This window comes from Sinocyclocheilus grahami, unplaced genomic scaffold (assembly GCF_001515645.1).
Source record: "Sinocyclocheilus grahami isolate Dianchi unplaced genomic scaffold, SAMN03320097.WGS_v1.1 scaffold125.1, whole genome shotgun sequence".
Classification (NCBI taxonomy): Eukaryota; Metazoa; Chordata; class Actinopteri; order Cypriniformes; family Cyprinidae; genus Sinocyclocheilus; species Sinocyclocheilus grahami.
The window spans coordinates 81,249-100,647 of NW_015505304.1; the positions used below are offsets into that span (position 1 = coordinate 81,249).

General features: G+C 37.4%; 1 protein-coding gene across 1 annotated transcript in view; it reads right to left on the reverse strand.

Annotated features, from left to right (window-relative positions):
* LOC107590170 (liprin-alpha-2-like) overlaps window positions 1-10,952 on the reverse strand; it is a 33,342-nt gene extending 22,390 nt beyond the window's left edge. The window contains exons 1-6 of the mRNA XM_016278793.1: window positions 10,902-10,952; window positions 10,120-10,194; window positions 8,679-8,762; window positions 4,223-4,444; window positions 2,764-2,910; window positions 1,223-1,357 (exon numbers count right to left, since the gene is read on the reverse strand). Coding sequence (XP_016134279.1) covers window positions 1,223-1,357; window positions 2,764-2,910; window positions 4,223-4,444; window positions 8,679-8,762; window positions 10,120-10,194; window positions 10,902-10,952 — 714 coding nt within the window. The remainder of the gene's footprint in view (window positions 1-1,222; window positions 1,358-2,763; window positions 2,911-4,222; window positions 4,445-8,678; window positions 8,763-10,119; window positions 10,195-10,901) is intronic.
* Between the last annotated feature and the right edge of the window lie 8,447 nt (window positions 10,953-19,399).

A 19,399-nucleotide genomic window follows, 5' to 3' on the forward strand; every position in this document is an offset into this window, starting at 1 on the left:
TTGTTTGTTGTTTCTCCGATCACAAATGCAGACATGGTTTTATGTTTACGCGGCGCGATGCAACGCAACGCGTAAAAAGACAGTACAAGTCATTAAAATCCATAATTATGTCCCCACTGAATGCAACGAATGCCTCCTTTATAATGGTTTTTCATGTTTTTGAATCATCGCTCCAGCCTGACAGGGCATCAACACAGTATGGTGAGGAGCGTGACATTTCCGTCTCACGCTTGAGGTATTCGGCCAATCACAACGCACTGGATAGCTGGCCAATCACAGCACACCTCACTTTTTCAGACCGATGAGCTTTGTAAAAATCGACGCATTTCAGAAAGGCGGGGCATAGAGGAGAAACAATAATGTACAGTATGTGGAAAATAATGTGTTTTTTTAACCTTAAACCGCATAAACACATTTCATTACACCAAATACACAAAATAATGTTCTTTTTAGCAGCATCATATGACCCCTTTAAAGATCCAAATTCTACTTTGGACATCAAGTGGAAACCCAACACTGAAAAGACCCAACAAAATTGCTTGAAAACAACAATCTTAATTAAAGTACCATGAACTCTATAGGTCCAAAATATTAAAGATTATCAACATGATATCAACAATAGCACAAATGTGATTTACCTATTGAGTAATTAACTAAATTAAATTAAAACTAAATCTGTTCAACAACATTTTCATTAACTGAAATAAAAACAAATTTAAACTAAATGAAAATGAAAACTATTGCCTTGGAATCAAACTGAATTTAAGTTATAAACTAAAATAGCACCATATTAATATTAGTAATATGGGGTGTATTTATTATACCACACATACTTTGGTTAAACAATGTTGGCATTTGCTTAATGTCAATTGTTTAGCTTAATATCTACATCTGCCTAATATGCCATTCACTTTTTTTTGTTCCTGATTTCCATGATCCAGTTAGAACATACCTGCAACCTAAAATTGGGTCTTGACCCATCATAGAACTTTTAGATGTTTCTCTAAATCATGTCTCAGTGGGTCTTTTGAACAGCTTCTGTTGTTTATCTCATATCTAATCCTGCTGTGTAATCTTTTCATGTCAGTTTCCGCCCTTCTTTACCTTATCATTTGTTTCATCACCATCTCAGAGGGCATTTTCCTGACAGAAAATAATCTTATGAACTGACTCTCTAATTTTTTCCTGCTGCTGTTGTCTGGAGAAGTGACTGAGTACTCGCCTTGGTGAGGGCGGCCACTCTCTGGGCCAGTTCAGCCTCCACCTCGGGCAGAGTCTCCGCCTTCCTCATAGTTTGCTGTAGCCGTTGTTCCGCCAACTCCAGCAATTCTTGGAGGTGCCGCACCTTCTCCTCGCTCTGATAAAAAGACAAGTGCATGCAAACCGCACAAAAATAAGATAAACAGAGGGTGTACATTCATGTAGACACCCCCATTTTAGAAGAACACAGATATTGAGATACAAAGGTAAGACCCACACATGGTTACAAGGTACTCAAAACACACACGTGAACGAAAACATACCATACAGTACATTTAAAAAAGGAAGCACACATACAACACAAAATATAAGTGCACATAAAAACAAACCACCAGTGTACAAACACACAAAGTACATACACATGATTCAAATGAAAGTTTCAAAGTCAAAATTTGGATTATTCGCTACTGTTCAAAAGTTTGGGGTCGTTAAGATAATTATGTATTTGGAGAAAGTCTCAGCAAGGTTGCATTTATTTGATCGTAATATTGTGAAATATTTTTACAAATGAAAACAACTGTTTTCTGTGTTAATATATTTTAAAATGTAATTCATTTCTGTGATGGCAAAGCTTAATTTTCTGCATCTATTAATCCAGTCTGCAGCATCACATGATCCTTCAGAAATCATTTTAATATGCTGATTTGTTGCACAAGAAATAGTTCTTACTATTATTAATGTTGAAAACAGTTGTACTGCTTAATATTTTCCTGGAAACTGTGATCATATTTTTTTCAGGTTTCTCTGATGAATAGAAAGTTCAAAAGAACAGCAATTGTTTGTAACATTATGGATGTCTTCAATGCCAAAAAAATAAAAAATAAAAATCTACTGACCCCAAACTTTTTAAGGGTAGGGTACTGTATCTATCACTGTAAAAATCAATGTGATGTAATGCAGTTTTTCATTCTCATATGCTTAAACAGAGCCGCTGTGAATATTCACATGGCCTGGGACAACACTTTTTTTTAGGTCTGCCCAATTCTCCCTGGGCCCAATAAGTGGGCTAGGCCCAAAGCAACGTTCCTGGTTGTCCCCCCCTGACAACAACCCTGCCTTGAGCGCAAAAGCACAAAACACATGCTGTCTATACAAGAGCAGATGTCTTGATTTATCCATCTCTTTTAAGATATTTATACCCACTGCATTCATAACAAACACTCTGTCCAAACTGGCACCAACATCAATGCAGTTGGGAATCCTCTTTCTTTCTCCAGCTGATGAATCTGGATATTAAAACAGTCGGGCGGTACCTGCTTCCTCCCAGCATGCCTCTTCTCAGTGTGCTGAAGGATTCTGAAGCATTCCAGCATGAGTCTGCTGCTTTAGGGCTAATTAAACCCCCTCTGACTAACATGCACCCTTCATACGCACAGGCACAGATGGAACATGACTCTCAGAACATCTCAACTGCATTATGGGACATCAACCAGCACAGACCTACAGCGTTCATACTTGAAATTAACTTCAAATCAGCACAGGCCTGATTCAAGGTTGGCATACCTGTCGGTAAAGTGAGTCCTTGGTGGCCAGCTCGTTCTCTAGCTTGTCGTTCAGGTCATGGATTGAGGTGGTTTCTCTCTGGGCGGCCAGGTAACGCTTTTCTAATGTTGTGATTCGCTCCTCCATGTCCTCCTTCTGTGCCATCGCCTGTCGAACAGGCACATAGTAAGAGAAAACAAAAACTCTAGGGAAGTTTGAAAACCCTACAACAACTTATGGAAAAGTAATCTAAACAATGAAACTGATAAAAATCGGCATACAATTGAAATTCACTAGAATTTGATCCGACCTCCACTACCAGAGTGCATTTGTGTCATCAAAGTGTCAACTGTTTATCTCTAATGCAACGTTTATGCAGAAGTCGGCAAAATTAATGGACGCTTGCTCGCTTCACTTTGGTACTTCGGATTTTGAAAACTTAGATTTGTTTGCTTGAAACTTGAAGTGTTAACACAGAACAGCTCATGTGTCATGATTCAAAAGATTCAAAAGAATGTGGGTTCAGAAAACAGCATTCACATTATCCAACTCTTGACGTCAAACGAACCCGGGTGCGCACATAGTGCTAGTGTGAAAGCACCCTTAGAATCTATTTTCTTAATACACCTTATTGATCTTATTTTGAATGCTTCACCTGTGAATGTTTAACTTTTTTTTTTTATCAGAAAGTCATAACTGGAATGACAGTCTTCAGTGATGTGCTGCAGTGGTGTCCTGAAATGAGGAGGCAAAGTCCTCATACACACACACATATACACATGTGACCCTGGACCACAAAACCAGTCTTAAGCTGCATGGGTATTTTTCTAGCAATAGCCAACAATATATTGTATGGGTCAAAATTATCGATTTTTCTTTTATGCCAAAAATCATTGGGATATTAATAAAGATCATGTTTCATGAATATATTTTGTAAATTTCCTACCGTAAATATATCAAAGCTTCATTTTTGATTAGTAATATGCATTGCTAAGAACTTAATTTGGAGAACTTTATAGGTGATTTTCTCAATATTTAGATTTTTTGGCACTCTCAGATTCCATATTTTCAAATAGTTGTATCTCGACCAAATATTGTCCTATCCTAACAAAACATACATCAATAGAAAGCTTATTTATTCTCAATTAAAAAAAATCTAAATTTCAAAAAATGGACCCTTATGTCACATATACATAATATACACATACACATATACATGTACATATACACAAGGCACAATAACTAATAGTGGTTTGCAAAGTAAATTATTTTGGGGAGAACAGTTCCTTTAAATACCCTAAATCTTTAGACCTAGCCAAGGAATGAGTCATAATTGCATTATTTGCAACCTTCTGTCTCTCAGCAAAAATAAAGCTGTTGAGAAAATGTCCTCACTGCCTGATGTTTTGTCTTCCTTGAGACAAGCCCTCATCGCTCTGTCCCCATTCTGTCTCTTTCCTCTCTCCCCAATCATTCTAACCTCGCGTATGTCCCTCTGGTGCTTGGCACTCATCTCCTCGCTCTTCAGTAGGTCTTTGCGGGCGGTAGCCAGTTCCATCTCAAGCTCAGACATGTGATTGGTCAGGCTGCTGATCCGCTCTCTGTTTTGGCCCAGCTCCTTATTGGCCTTATCCAGGAGTTCCTGCAGCTCCAGAGACCTGCTGGTGTCGTCATGGGCATCGATGGAGCCATTGGGAAGCCTCTGTCACAAACATAAAGATATGTTAGTGATGCAATGGAGACCTAGTCGAGAACTTTAAAACTTGTTTATCGGTCCCCTGATTTCCACTTAGGTTCCCAAATGAGCTTCAGAATGCAAAAATAAACTTCTAAATCATTTTCAGAGAGGCAAAATACGCTGAGTCAGAGTCTGAAAAACACAGTCAGCAAGTTAAACAGCTTGACTGCAATTATGGCCTCAGGAGTTCAGAGGTTCTCTCGCATGCATCATATCGTGACCGTGCATTTCATCCACCTACTTTATACAGCCGAGCAAATTAAAACCTCCACACTAGTGATTTTGCAGGCCTTAAAATTCAAGGCTGGAAACAAAAATACAACCTGGTTAAATGTATCTTTTCCCCAAAAACTGTCTGCTTTCTCAAAACTGAAACGTCCAGTTCAGGGCTGACAGGAGAATTCCATAGAGGCACATTTAATGAGGGCACATGGGGGTGCTTGACTCTATATCACTACTGTAAAGCTGACAAAAGGACTTTTACAGAGGCCTTTCTGAAATGTTTTTGGCCATATTTGTTTGTGGATGTCAGTAATGCTGATTGGCACTGATGTGCTTCTCGGCATTAAACTGAATTACATGCTGTTAATTAAATAATTCTTCAGAGAGAGCTCAGAGATTCAGAAGCACAGCAGGCAGTCCGCCAAAGACAACTCATTTATAATTTCTTGTCTCTCACATTTTATAACATTTACCCCTTATATTTACATTTGCAATTGCTCAAAATATACTAATTTAATACGGTGCCACTTAAATCCCCCTTTTCATTAAAATCATATAATAATTCTACTATTTCATTAGCAGGTGCTATCTTGAACTACAAACCAACTTTTATTAAAACAATTAGATTTCATTTACCTTTATCTATAAAACAAAATACCTTTGTCTATCACTTTAATGTTTATGGCTGTAAAAATATTTTCAAAAGGTGTAAAAATGTTCAAATGTCTGTATGGATTGATTTAATTGTTTTACTCTTGTCACTGACCAGCATTATCAAACAATTTTGCCTATAATAAAGATAAATTGTAAAAAAAGAAAAAGAAAACAATTGAAAAACATTTGAAAAAGCCCCACCATCTCTCTTCGTCAAAATATAGACTTTCAAAATAATTTTCACACATAAATAAATAAATGTATGTGTGTATTTGGGACATATTAATTGCCAGAAATGAAATGATACTTAGCAAGACCTAGGATGTCTTTTATTTATGACACAATTATGACTCATTTCAACCACCTTTTACCAGAGAATGCTATTAAACGCAATACATAACTTGAAATGTGGTTTAACTCCCACATAAAAAGTTCACATGGTGCAAAATGCCCATTCTTAAAAATGCCCTCATATGCTATGATCTTTGACTTTTATAGCTTTATCAGACATTTTGCAGAACCCTCTCAGTCACTCTACTGGGAGTCTGCAGAAAAACCCGTGTCGGCCTTTGACAGGCTAAACTTTGTTTCAAGTATTTGATGAGCCATGAACCACAGGGACTATCAGCCATATTTCTGCCCTCCAGGGAGGCTTGAGCCAGCTCTCCAGAGAGACACACAGTCTGGACCACGTCTGCCATCTCTGGCAATCTACTTCTGTCTGCTTTCATCCTCTCTGTCAAGCTCTATATGATTCACTGTTACTAATCACACATGCAGTTTGAAGTCAACTGTAAATGTACATAAATGTAAGACATTTCTGTTACAATTGTACATTTCACAAAAAAGGTATGTTTGGGAAAAGCCTGCAGGCATTTTCATTATCTTCCTCTGTAATAAAAGGTGTAATATTACGAACCGCAACCTTTCGGATGCTAAAACAACACCCAGGAGAAACCCACCAAAACATGTTTTGCTCTTGTTCTATTACAATACAATTATAGAAATTATAATAGTAGCCATCAGGGTTATTCTTCCCTTACATTTTGAAAAAATATATAAAAAAATATTTCTCAGTCCAGATTTCCTTCTGACTGCTTATATATAATATCTGACAGTAATGATCTAAAATAAACTTACAAAAGCCAGAACATGAATGACATCTGGAAGAGCTCCATTAATAAATGGCACAAGTTACTTAAAGAGCTTCACACACACACACACACAGACTGCTGAAGAGACAGTGAATCAGACACGGTGAAGTATCAAACAGTCAGCAGGGCAATGTTCTTCCTCATTAGGAGCAGTTTTAGCTACCGTTTCAGATTCAGTAACCTTTCAGAAAAATGCTGACACACAACACTGACTGTCTGACAATCAACAATCAGCTCCTTAAAGACCCCATGAAATCAAATTTGGAGTTTTATTATTTGGATTCTGTTAAGTATAAGCTCATCTATATGCTACAGCACTCCTAAAAGCTAACAAAAATATTCTATATCTTAGTAAATTTACAAATGTAATAGCTTTAAATCCTGTCACAACCTCCTGTTTCAATAGGAAATACGTTAACATGAAAAAAAGCATCTTATAGTCAGGATGAAGTTGAAATAGTGTCAATTTGAAATAGTGTCAATTTGTTCCACTCACAATAAGCCATATAACATGCATTTAGAAAAGATAGAAACAGAAAATAGGGTACATTTTCTTTTCATGCTGACTTTAAAGACAGACTTTCATAATGAAACCGCAATCTAATATCTGCTCCCAAACTAATTTTGTGTACTAATAAGAAAATCGATATTGCTGCATTGAAAAAAAATCTTGCACTACAGAAAATCAATAAATTGCATTTCACATACATAAATAAAAGATAAGGTGATATTTAAACAATGAACCACAGGATCAAAGATTAAGAGCAATTCACAATTCTCCTATTGACCAGACTCCTGTTGGCTTGCTGACTGCTAGAAGTGAGTCACACCCAGAGACAGGAGACAATTTAGCAGCCTGTGCTGAAGGTTGAAGGGCAAAAGCACTTGGCGCATAATCAATGCAGTTTATTTCTCAGTAGCGAAGAAAATACCATCTGTGAGAGAGGTATTAGAGCAGGAGGGATCCCTTTTGGACCAGTGCCTCAGATATAAACTGTTGCAAGGTGTAAGTAATGATAAAACCTATGGGGCCATACACTAACATTTAGAAGTCTCTTATGCTCACCAAGGCTGCATTTATTTGAGCAAATACAGCAAAAACAATATTGTGGAATGCTATTACAATTTAAAATAGCTTTTCTATTTAAGTACGTTTAAAAATTACATTTATTCCTGAGATGGTAAAGCTTAATGTTCAGCAGCCCTTACTCCCATCACATGATCCTTCAGAAATCATTATAATATGCTGATTTCCTGCTCAAGAAACATTTCTTATTGTTATCAGTTGAAAACAGTTGTGCTGCTTAATATTTTGTGGCAGCCGTGATTAGTGGTCGAGCGATATATCGCCAAGGCTGATATATCGGCCGATATTTGGCTTTTTTTTTTAAATATCGGCATCGGTCGATAAGTTTTCCTGTTTGGCCGAAAAATACTTCTTAAATAGTCATCTAAAGTATAAGTATGTTTATTTAACACATTCATTTTTTTATCCATTTTCAAATTATTTTTAAATTTCTTAAATATTAATTAAAATAAATAAAATTATATCGGCCATCGGCCACCCTGCTTTCCAAGATATCAGCATCGGCTGTCAAAAAACCAATATACATTTGTCAGGATTCTATTAGAAAAATTGTTTTATTTGAAATAGAAATCTTTTGTAACATTACAGATATTATTCTCTGTCACGTTTGATCAATTTAATGCATCCTTGCTGAATAAAAGTATTATTTCTCTCCAATAAATAAATAAATAAATCTTAATGACCCCAAAGTTTTGAACAGTAGTTTACTTTGGCAAGACATTTGCATTGTGTCATAACTGAACATTATATTTTACAGAATAATGTACAGAATGCCCCGTTAAAGATTTAGCTTTAGTCTTATCATTTATTTTGTTTTTACTATTTTCCTCCCTCCACTTATGTTAGTCATAATGTAGTTTTACTCTATATGGCTATTTTCAGTCTCTTTGATCCTTAAGTTCCACGAAAATGTCTTTGTGATATTACCCTTTAAATGTAAAATATTATTAGTAAGTAAATGTTTGTAGAAATGTACTTTAGATCGCTTTAGCACACAAAAATTTGTTATTTTAAGCACTATCCAAAATTAAAATATTCAAATTTATGCTAATCCAACTTAAAAGAACTACAGCACATGTACCTTCCATGTAGGTTTAGAGCTGTCCATCCTGTCCACAGCATCCCCATCCGCCTGTCCATCCTTTCTCTGTCTCAACATGACCACCTAGATAAACAAAAACACACCAAAGTCCCTCTATAAAGGTTGTTAAATGTGTTAAACTAACCTACAGTACCACACAGCATTCATGCTACATTAAATGAGGCATAGCACATGATTACTGTTCACGAACCACAGCAGAGGCAATGATGCACTTCATTTTTTTTTACAATTGCACATTATGAAGATGTACATTTTGGGTGATAGTGGGATTTAATAGTGTTCCTTCTAATAGCATTTGAGCGCTGTTCCTGTCTTCTTAAGGCAGGCTAGGAGACTTGTGGGAGATAAGATTATACAAACTGAGGAATTAACTTATCATTGTGCTTAAAAGCCACATGTTATGAAGGTATTAATGAAATACTGGTGGGTCCATTTGCATTTGAATCATCGCATATCAGACCCACTGAATGTGTAAATTGGAGAAAGACAATTAAAATATGTACACATTAATTTGCATGCCAGTATTTGGATGAAGGTATGTGATTTACATATTCACAAGGCTCTCTGTATTATAGCTCGTTTGTATTAGAGCATTAGAGGAGGCTGACGAGACACCGCTTCATAAGAATCCCTCAAAACCCTCTACTGTATGAGTGCAGCATTCAAGACAGCTACAAAATAGAGTGAAGAATCCGCAGCGTTACAGTCTCTTTATCTCCAGTAAGAGGACAATACAATCAGGTTTGGGAGGAAGGGATGAAAGAAAGATTGTGTTTTAAGAGTTTTATGACACACAATCCACCACAAGGACCAATTTGGTTCGAGTAATGCAACCAAATGCTACATCTCTGTTTTAGTATCTGAGCTGAGGGATAACTCATGCTCACCTAAATGGTCCGATTTGAACGTTTTATTCATTCCAGTGAACTGGATCATCCTAAATGGTGTAGCACTGGAGAGTCACATTCATTCTACGGAATCACTTTGAATTAGTATGTTTTTTTTCTTCTGTGTTTTATAATTCATGGGTTAATTTTAGGCCTTGATTTGCCTCTATGTAGCCTCACATTTTTTAATTATTATTTATTTATTTAATTATTAAACTTTTTGTGTTAAACATATAGCATAAAAGTTGCCTGTTTGACACTGTCAGTCTAAATTGTCATTTAAAAGTATTTGTTCCAGTGCAGTTCTGAAAGCGTGTAAATCTAAAGCATGTCAAGTGCACTGGCTTTCCTTGAACTCTTAGCAGCATGTGAGTGATGGAAACAGGCTGCGTGCATTTCCTGCATGGGTTGACAGCGGGGGGCAGGTGCTCATTGGACAGATGTTAATGAGATCAGCAAATCCATACCAGTGTGCATGCATACCTAAACACACGCACACACACACACACACACACACACAAAAACGGCCGTACCTCCTGAGTGGCGGCTACCAGCTGTCCTTCTAATGTAGTCACCCTTTCAAGAGCCACCCGTAACCTTTCACGCACCTGTGCAAATGAAAAACAAAAAAGACTTTAATAGCCACATTTACATGTGCCAACAAAGCCCTGTCAGCATTCATTCCAATTCCAGTTATGTGATTAACTACTAATGTTACATAGTCAGACTGACTTTGCATTAATGAAAAGCATTTATTTGTTTCTTTAAAATGTTACAAGCAGGGTTGCAAAATATATCAAAATTAAATTGATATCGCAGTATAGCTTAGTGCGATTGTCAAATCGCGATGGCTGTGATTTAATTAAATGTAAATTTACATTTACATTAACAGATGTAAATATTGGTACTTAGTATTAAAGTGAATTAGATTTTTATTACCATATTATTAAAATATCTTTCTTATTTTGTTCATTATTTTATAAAAATAATTATTTTATAGTCATATTGAATTGGTCAGAAACAGTGAGAATGTGGAATCAAAGTATGAACAACATTTTTTTTAAGTACTTTCCAAACCATTCAGCCCTAAAATTATTTCACACTTAAAAAATGAATGAAAATGTATTATTATTTTCTATGCAGATGCACCCTCCAACAAAATCACTTGAGTAATGATTCAACTATTTAAGTCATCCGGTGACAATTCCTGTATTTTTCATATCGCAGGAAAACAAAATATACCAATGTCAGTTTTTTCCAATATCATGCAGTCCTAATTACAAGACCAAATGAATAATAAAAAAAAAACTCTCACTTTTTCATCCAGAGCTTTATGATGCTCGAAGAGCGATTTCAGATAATTCATTAATTTGACATAAAATAATGCACATTAATATGGCACGGTTACAGCAAACTAATACACAACACTCTTAATGTGGTTTGACAGGTTTGTTATTTTTATTCAGAACTATTCAAGTCTATACGGATCTGCTCACATAATGATAATAACTCATCCACAGACCTTGTTTATGCATTCTTTCATACAATACTGTATGTTATTTACTGATTCATCTTTACAGCCCAGTTAGTATTTGACTTACTTTCTCATTTAGAACTTTTGGCTCGGCATAAAATGTGGTTGCAACAAACTTTTCAGCTCACCCCAACAACTATTAATGCAACAAATCTTTGCAAGAATGGCATTTTAAACTACAATGTGGCACAGATAGATAGGAAATCAGATTTTGGGTACTTTAAGTGGTTCTTAATTCGTTACATTTATTATATCAGATAAAAAACACTTATATCTGATTCTTCTATTAATCCATAAATGTTCATAGTATATTGTGTAAATGTGGGATTAAATAACAAATAAATAAACAACAGTAAAATTCTACGCTATTTTGCCTAATGATTATATTTAATGCTGTTACTAAATTATTAGTGTTTTTAAAAAAAGTACTTTAAATGAGTGTTAAAAAATGGAAAGGAAATCTCAATGTAAAAATTGGGGAAATACAGTAATACAGTGCTTAATGAAATGCCCACTGTTAGCCAATAACCGATATGGTCACGCGCTTACAATTCTCCTCTGCTCTCTGTATCGTGCGGACAGAATCACGGAATCTACTCATAAAAATGGAATTTACTGTATAACGCAGAATGTCACGGAATTTGTCAAACTTTAAATGAATTAATCAAACGTAGGTGATTACACTTAAATACAGACTAGTATTTGTAAATGTTAAGCCACAAAAAGACTATTTAAACATGAATCCTGCATGTTCTGTGTTAATGAATGATGCAGACCCGCGGTTTTGTTTACTACACACATACTGAAGTACGTGGCGCTTGCGGTGATTTCAGAGTCTGCCGTCTCACTAAATGAGGACATATATACATGAACAACATCTCCAGAACTGCTCTGAGAGTCACTTTACAGAGCATTTTACAGTTTCATTTCAGTAAAACTAGCCTCATATCACACAGACATTTAAAGGTTTTGGTTTAATTTGAGAATTTGGTTCAATTAATTATTCAATCCAAAAAATCCAGAATCCAGAAAAACTAAAACGGAAAAAAATGAATTTGGAAAAAATATAAAATGGAATTTGGGAAAAAATAGGCCTAAAACGTATTTCATAGGGCCCTACACAGGTGAGTACAGTCCCACCAGCGGAGAGAGAGCACATCGGAAAATATGTTGTGGGAAAATATGTCGAAAATATAACAGGTCATTATTATGGATATCCATCATGTAAAAACTACAGTGAAATTACAGTTGTGGGTTTTCATTAGGTGATAACGTATTAGGTGCGAGTGCTGTTCTGTATCTTTTTGTCTCATGAGAACACTATTTCTGCCAATTAGCTCTTAAAATACTGGATACAAACTTAATAAATTTTTTTCTGTTAATTCTATTTGTTTTGAAGGCTATACAACACCTTATACAACACCTATACAACACATTATTATAACATTTCTAGGGCAAAATATACGATTTCAAATCAAGATAGTGTTTTTCACTAAGGGGTTTCTAAAATGTCAAAACATCCTGCAAAATGTGAGGTTCTGATGAAAGAAAGAAAAATCCACAAAGTGTTGGCCAGCAGTGTGACCTTGTGAGGCGGTTGTCGGCAGGTGAGCAGTGTTGAGCTCAGACAGCTCCAGGGATTTCTCTGTGTTTGGTTGGTAAAAGTCTTGGGATTAAGGAATGGAAGGAATATTGCCAAATACAGCAGCGTTTCTGAGCACAGGATTAAGTCATACTGCAGTCTGTATTACTACAAGCACCAACAGAAAACACTCAAACACATATTATAGAGACTATTCAATATGCCAGAAAAGATTTACACAGTATACTACAGAATTAACAGTATCATACGTGTTTAGAAACTGTTGCATGATTTGACACCTAACAAAGTTAGTAGATAAGTGATTCATGCTTCTTAAACAAGTCATATGACAGTGGAGCACATGCATATCTTTTAAACACTTGTTAAAACAGCTATTTATTTCTTCAGGGGTAAAACACTTCTAAAGGAACTTCTAGCGAACATATTTTGTAATGAGTACTTTGTTCTTGTGATGAAATATTAAAGACTTGGAATGCAAAATATACTGTAATATTACAAAAATCCAGTACTTAGTGTTGTCCGCAAACTCCACCAAGTTCTCTATAAACACTCCACAGATGCTCATCCGGACCTGCCACAAACAGCTTTAAACTATTTCCCGACCTCCTCCAGACATGCTTACAGTAAGCTGATTTCTCATAGTCTACCCCAAATTCATAACAATGTTGTTGTCTTATATATTAAATGGGTTTTGAATGAAGAAACATGTTGAAAATCAAGGACTGAGAAGAAAGGCCTCACAACTAACAGCAAACATCTGTTCGTCTTTAGCCACTCTCTGTTGTTGACTGAGACAGATCAGTCAAGCCTTCTTGCTCACTGAGTACATTTACATATGCAAAAAAAAGTTAATCACTAACAAAAATCAGCTCATTATATCAACCTCATTTTTTTACATAGACATGTATTGAACCAACAATGCAAGATAACTTGTTTTTGCTCCAGTCTTGATGTCACAATCAAATGTGAGCATATGTAATAAGGCTAAATGCAAAACTAAATCAGGATAATAAGCAACAAATGTGTCCACTGGGTTTTTCGTACATCATTAGTGACCTTTCTACAATAAAATAATATAATGTTGGCTTAACCATAACCAGTGTAAAATGTAAATTTAAATGTGAGTAAATGCACTCAATGAATAAATAAATAAATTGTCAAAAAATTAAATAAATGTAAGGAAATTTTATATAATTCAATTAATAAATGTTAAACTGGAATCAAAACATCACAACCTACATCACATAATTAAATTAAATGTCAACACATGAAGTGTTTCGAACTAAATAGAATCACGATGCAATTTTTTCTCCCATTAAATATAGTTTACATAACTAGTCCACAGGTCAACTGACCTATAAATATTATGGGAACATTTTCTTATACCTAGCAAATAACTTGGAAATCATCATGATTTCTTTTAATAGAGAAAATAATCCAACATCTAACAGCAGTCTAATTGAATAAGTGAATATGTCTGGAGATGGGAGGGAAAACTGCTATTAGCTTTAATTAATCACCTCAGACTATCAGTGAGATGGCTATCTGGCACAATGCACAGATGGTCAGCTCATACTAGCAATCTATTCCATCTTCATTTTGCTCAGTGGGCGTCTGCTTCAATTAGCTTGTTTACATACTGGAAAGCCTGTGAAATATGATAAATCGTTCTGTAATAGCATAGGTGTCTAAAACCACATGGTCTATCCTTTCAATGTAGACCTTGTTAGAAAAGTGTGTAATTAAATAGGGCGATATAGCTTGATTGCTGAATCTGAATCAACTGAATCAGTTCACTAAAATAGATTCATGGAAATCAATAAAATTTCCCAAATAAAACACCCCTTTAATAACTAAAGTTAAAATTTAAAGGCACTACTGAAACATCCTCACATGTACAAGGAGTCATCAATGACATAAAAATCATTGCAATACTCTTAATTTTGCCTAATTCCATTAGAATTACTTTGAATATATTTTGGATATATCATTTTAAACATCTTGTTGGTCCAGTGGACATTCCAGAGTACAGAAAGCAGACTGAAACTGCTGGCTTGGTGTTGATGGGTTAGTAAGGCCTGATGTTGGTTTATTTCATACCACAGCTGCTGTCTTTGGCTCATCTTCCCCTTGGCCCAGTGCAAAGAGGGAATTGTTGGAAAATACGCAGAACTTGGTGCTCGATTAGTCGCTAATGGATTGATTCCTTTAAAACACGGTATCTCCAGTGGCATCAAACCGGATTAGGGCCATGCACTCCAGGGCTGGAATCAGTCGGCAAGAGCACAGAGAAAGGCATGCAAGGTTTGGACAGCAGTGGCCTAAACGCTGGCAGGATGCCTGAGGGCACTAGAACAGGTGAAGTAAAGGCATTTAATGAGCTCATCTTAGTCCCAATGAATTCTGAATGACACTGCAGTGGGTCCATACTCGTATTGCATATATTTCAGATGATCAAGACACTTGAAAAATAATTCATTTTCAGACATCCTGCAAATTCACTACTCACTTCATCATTTCCTAAAGGGAATTTATTCTCAGCCTTTGTAAAATCCAACTAAATCATAAAAACGACCAGTTTCTGCCACTTAGTCTTTCACACATGGAAAGTAAACTCATGCCAGCTCAGTTATGACATGGCACAAATACTAAATGTGAAAAGAAAAGGCGAGAGTAAAGGCAGAGCAGTTAACGCTCAATCGACTGCTGGCAGCACAGATGGTTTCACTGACAAACTGATGTGAAAATTACACCAGTCACTCATCACTGCAATATTTAAAGTAAAACATGCAAAATACGCACAGGAAATGTCACTTTCCTCCCTGATCAGTCAAATGTGGGCTAATGATAACCCTGACCTGACACAAAGACTTCTGTTCAGGTCAGGGTCACAGAAAAGTTATTAATCATTGCACCTGCTGAATACGTCACCAACGTAGTTGTCTGAAGGAGATGTAAACAGGAAGGCCGAAGGCATGGCGAGGGGGCGCAGCGTCTTGTTCACTCTCGGGGAACCATGGTTACATGCGTAACCCGAGATGTTCCCCTTCTAGGGAACTCCACGCTAAACCTTTCCTCAGAAAGGGGCCAGTCCACTGACGCCACAGTCCGCTTACATAACCTGGCAGAAATGTGGAAACCCGATTAGATCAAGGGGAACACCCCACCCAAGTTAAGAGCTATCCTCAGATAGCTATGCTATGTGAACAATACTAGCCTGGATACACAAGACCACTGAAGAGGCTAAACTAGAAAGCCTCTAGAGGAGCTCAAGAGGTTGCCGCTTAAAACTCAGGTAATGAGAGTAGCTGCTGAGCTAGAACACAGCTATCCCCAGATAACTATGTCATAAAGGTCTTATGAAGGCTTGTAGACCAGAATAACAATACACACTAGATAGCCTTCCTGCAGAGCTGCCCAGACCACAGAGAGTGGGCTATCTACTTACAACCCTAGCAGGGGAGATAGCACTGTCTAGGCAAGGGCTCAACGAGACCGCTACTTAAAGACCCTAAGAAGGGGAGCAGTGACTGAGCTAGCACATAGATATCCTCAGATAGCCAAGTACCTAGGAAAGGCTACCGGAAGGGGGACAGACTGAAACTACCCAGATCACAAAGAGTGGGCTGTCTACTTACAACCCAAAGAGGGGAGACAGCACTGTCTAGGTAAGGGCTCAAGAGGCCGCTACTTAAAACTCTAAGCAGGGGAGTAATCACTGAGCAATCACTGAGCTAGCACATAGCCATCCTCAGATAGCTAGGCTCTAGAAAAGAGGACCACTCCAGGAGAGGGCTCACCACAACTGCAGTAGAACACAGCTAGCCTCAGATAGCTGTATTCAAGTAAGCCCGTCCTGCCATAACATTGGCTGGAATATAACCACCCTCAGATGGCTATACTAAGGAGGTCCCCAATCTGTGTCAGTCCCACAGTAGGCTAGCAAAGCACCGTGTTATTGACCAGGAGCTCACAAGAGGGAGATATGGACCATCAGTAAATTATTTGCTAAAGGGCGAACCCATAAACATCATTAGTCAGAGATCAAAGCCTGATGTAAGCTAACACTAGAGGGCTGGACACAGCTATCCTCGAATAGCATTTCACTCAGATAAGGCTGAAGATAGCCCAGAACACGGAAGTGGGTCATCTACTTAATACCACCAAAGAGGAGACAGCACAGTCCATGCAAGGGGCTCACGGAGACCACTATTTAAACACCCTAAAAAGGAGAGCAGTCTCCGAGCTCGAACACAGCTATTCTCAAAAAGCAGATTTCTCGACAAAGACTTCAGCGCTTACTCGAGAGAATTTGTGCCAAGGGGAACCCAACCTAGTTATAGAAGCCAGGCTAGAACCTAGCTGCCTTCAGACCGCCATACTCCAGAGCAAAGTAAGCTTGAGCTAGAGCATAACCATCCATAGACAGCTACACTCTAAGCAGGGACTGTTCACTTAAGCCCTGAAGAGGGGGAGCAGTGTCCTCAGCCCAGATCCACTAAGCGGGATTCAGAGGAACCGCCCACTTAAAAATACCCAGAAGCCTGGGGAGGCTACCCACTCCTAATCCCATCCAGCTTAACACAGGAAGAGAAATTCCCCATAACCACTCTAGGTGCTGAAACACCCTGGGAGAGAAAGCTCGCAAGCCTCTCTCCACAGAGTATTTAAATATATTCACACCCAGCGAGGCTCTCCACACACAATAACATGCATATTAGAGAGGCACGGCCGTGCTGAATATAGCTCCACCCACGATCTCACAGGATCAGGGTTGAAACGACTCCGTGCTCACACTTCATCGTCATAAACAACCCAACAGTATCTGTGGCATCTGACAACCTGTTTAGGGAGGGTGTGCGGATCCCTCAGATCAAAGCGATAACCACGAGGTGAGATAAACTTTGCCACAAAAGCTTTGTTCCACATCCCTCAAGAATAGGAACAAACACACGCAGAGCCTAGACGTTGTGACTCATCACGAAGAGCGTAACTCTGAATGCGCGTGCTTTTCACTGAGACAAACGCGAAAGTAGAATATGCCCTCGAGTGTTAGAATCCAAACATAGAGGCACACATTCCCTAAGGCGCTGCTCGACTTGAGCGCTATCCGCGGGATCCGATAACCCAAAAAGAGCATCTTAAACCCGTGAATCCCACGATCCGAGTCTTCGCCGTGCCTCGGCAGCAGTGGGACCCAAACTGAGAGACGCAAACGCTTGTCACTCATCTCTCGGGAAGAGGGGCAAACGCGAATGGAGCTTCTCATTGGATAACACTCACAATGAGATTCTCCTCACAACAAGCTCCTGACCAAGATACATGACGCATAGATCATGTGTGTCCTCAAGTGTCAGAAACCTCGGGCACGGAGGCACACACTTTACACAGTGCTCACCTGCCTTGGTCTCTCACACGCACTTCAAACAGATGGCTCCTGAAGACAACAAAAGTTGGTGACGTATTCAGCAGGTGCCCTTTTAAACTTCCGGGCACCCCGCCTATGACGTCATGGGCCATGTGGACCAATAGGATTGCCATTGTTTCACACGTGCTTCCCCAATGTGCCCCCTAGGGGGCGCAGCATGGAGTTCCCTAGAAGGGGAACTTAAAATATACTTAAAAAATAAATGTTAACAGAAATAAAATAAAATATAATTAACTTATTTTATTTCAGGTAGTTACCAGTTCTCACTTTCATTTAGTTTAACTTAAAACTTAACTTTAAAAAAACTATAACAAAAAATTTAAATAAAAATAGTGTGAAATGTATGAAAAATTACACATAAAATACACATATATAAAATGAACAAAAAATAATAAAAACAAAAAACAAAAGGAGTAAAACGAACTAAAATTAACATGAAAGCAGAAAATATAATAATAAAAACTAATTCAAAATATGAACAAAAACTATAATACTATCTTTTAGACTAAAATAGCAGTAGCTATAGGTGTTTTTGGTGTGACAAAGGAGAGATGTGGTAATCAATGTAATAAACTGTAAAAATTTTATATTTTCATAATAACAATAAATATACTAAGGCATCATACAAAGGTTCTTCCAAAAAATGAATACTGTCTTACTGCAGCCTGTTTCAACTCAAATCAACATTTGTAGTTGGAACCATCAATTTTATACTAGCAGTATATATAATAAATAATAATAAATGTACAAATCACACCTTAAATAAATAAAAATTACTTTTTGTATGCAAGTTACCTGGAATAGTATTGCATTGATTTTTTAAGGGCTAAAGGCTTCTAATTCTCTGTAACTTGTGCAAAAGAATGCACGGCTTTACATGTCTGAAATATGTATGGACCATTACAACACCACATCTCTAACATGCTATATCAAATATAGTCCTCCAGTCTCACATTTGAATGCCGATTTGTGGATGAAGTATTAGATAACACAGAGAATCCTAGTGCAGATCTAAGATCAGATATTTTCCATAACACTGCTGATCTAATACAGAGACTTAGCTGATCAGAAAACAGGATGCATATGTAAATACAAATGAGTGATTTCAACACCTCCACTTCCCTCTGAGTTGTGATATCAGTACCATGGTAACGGTGGCTTGAACACATCCGCTGATATCAGCCTTGCCAATGTGGCAGAGAGTGATGCCTCCCTGAACTTTCTGTGTGTTATAAACAGAGATTACTA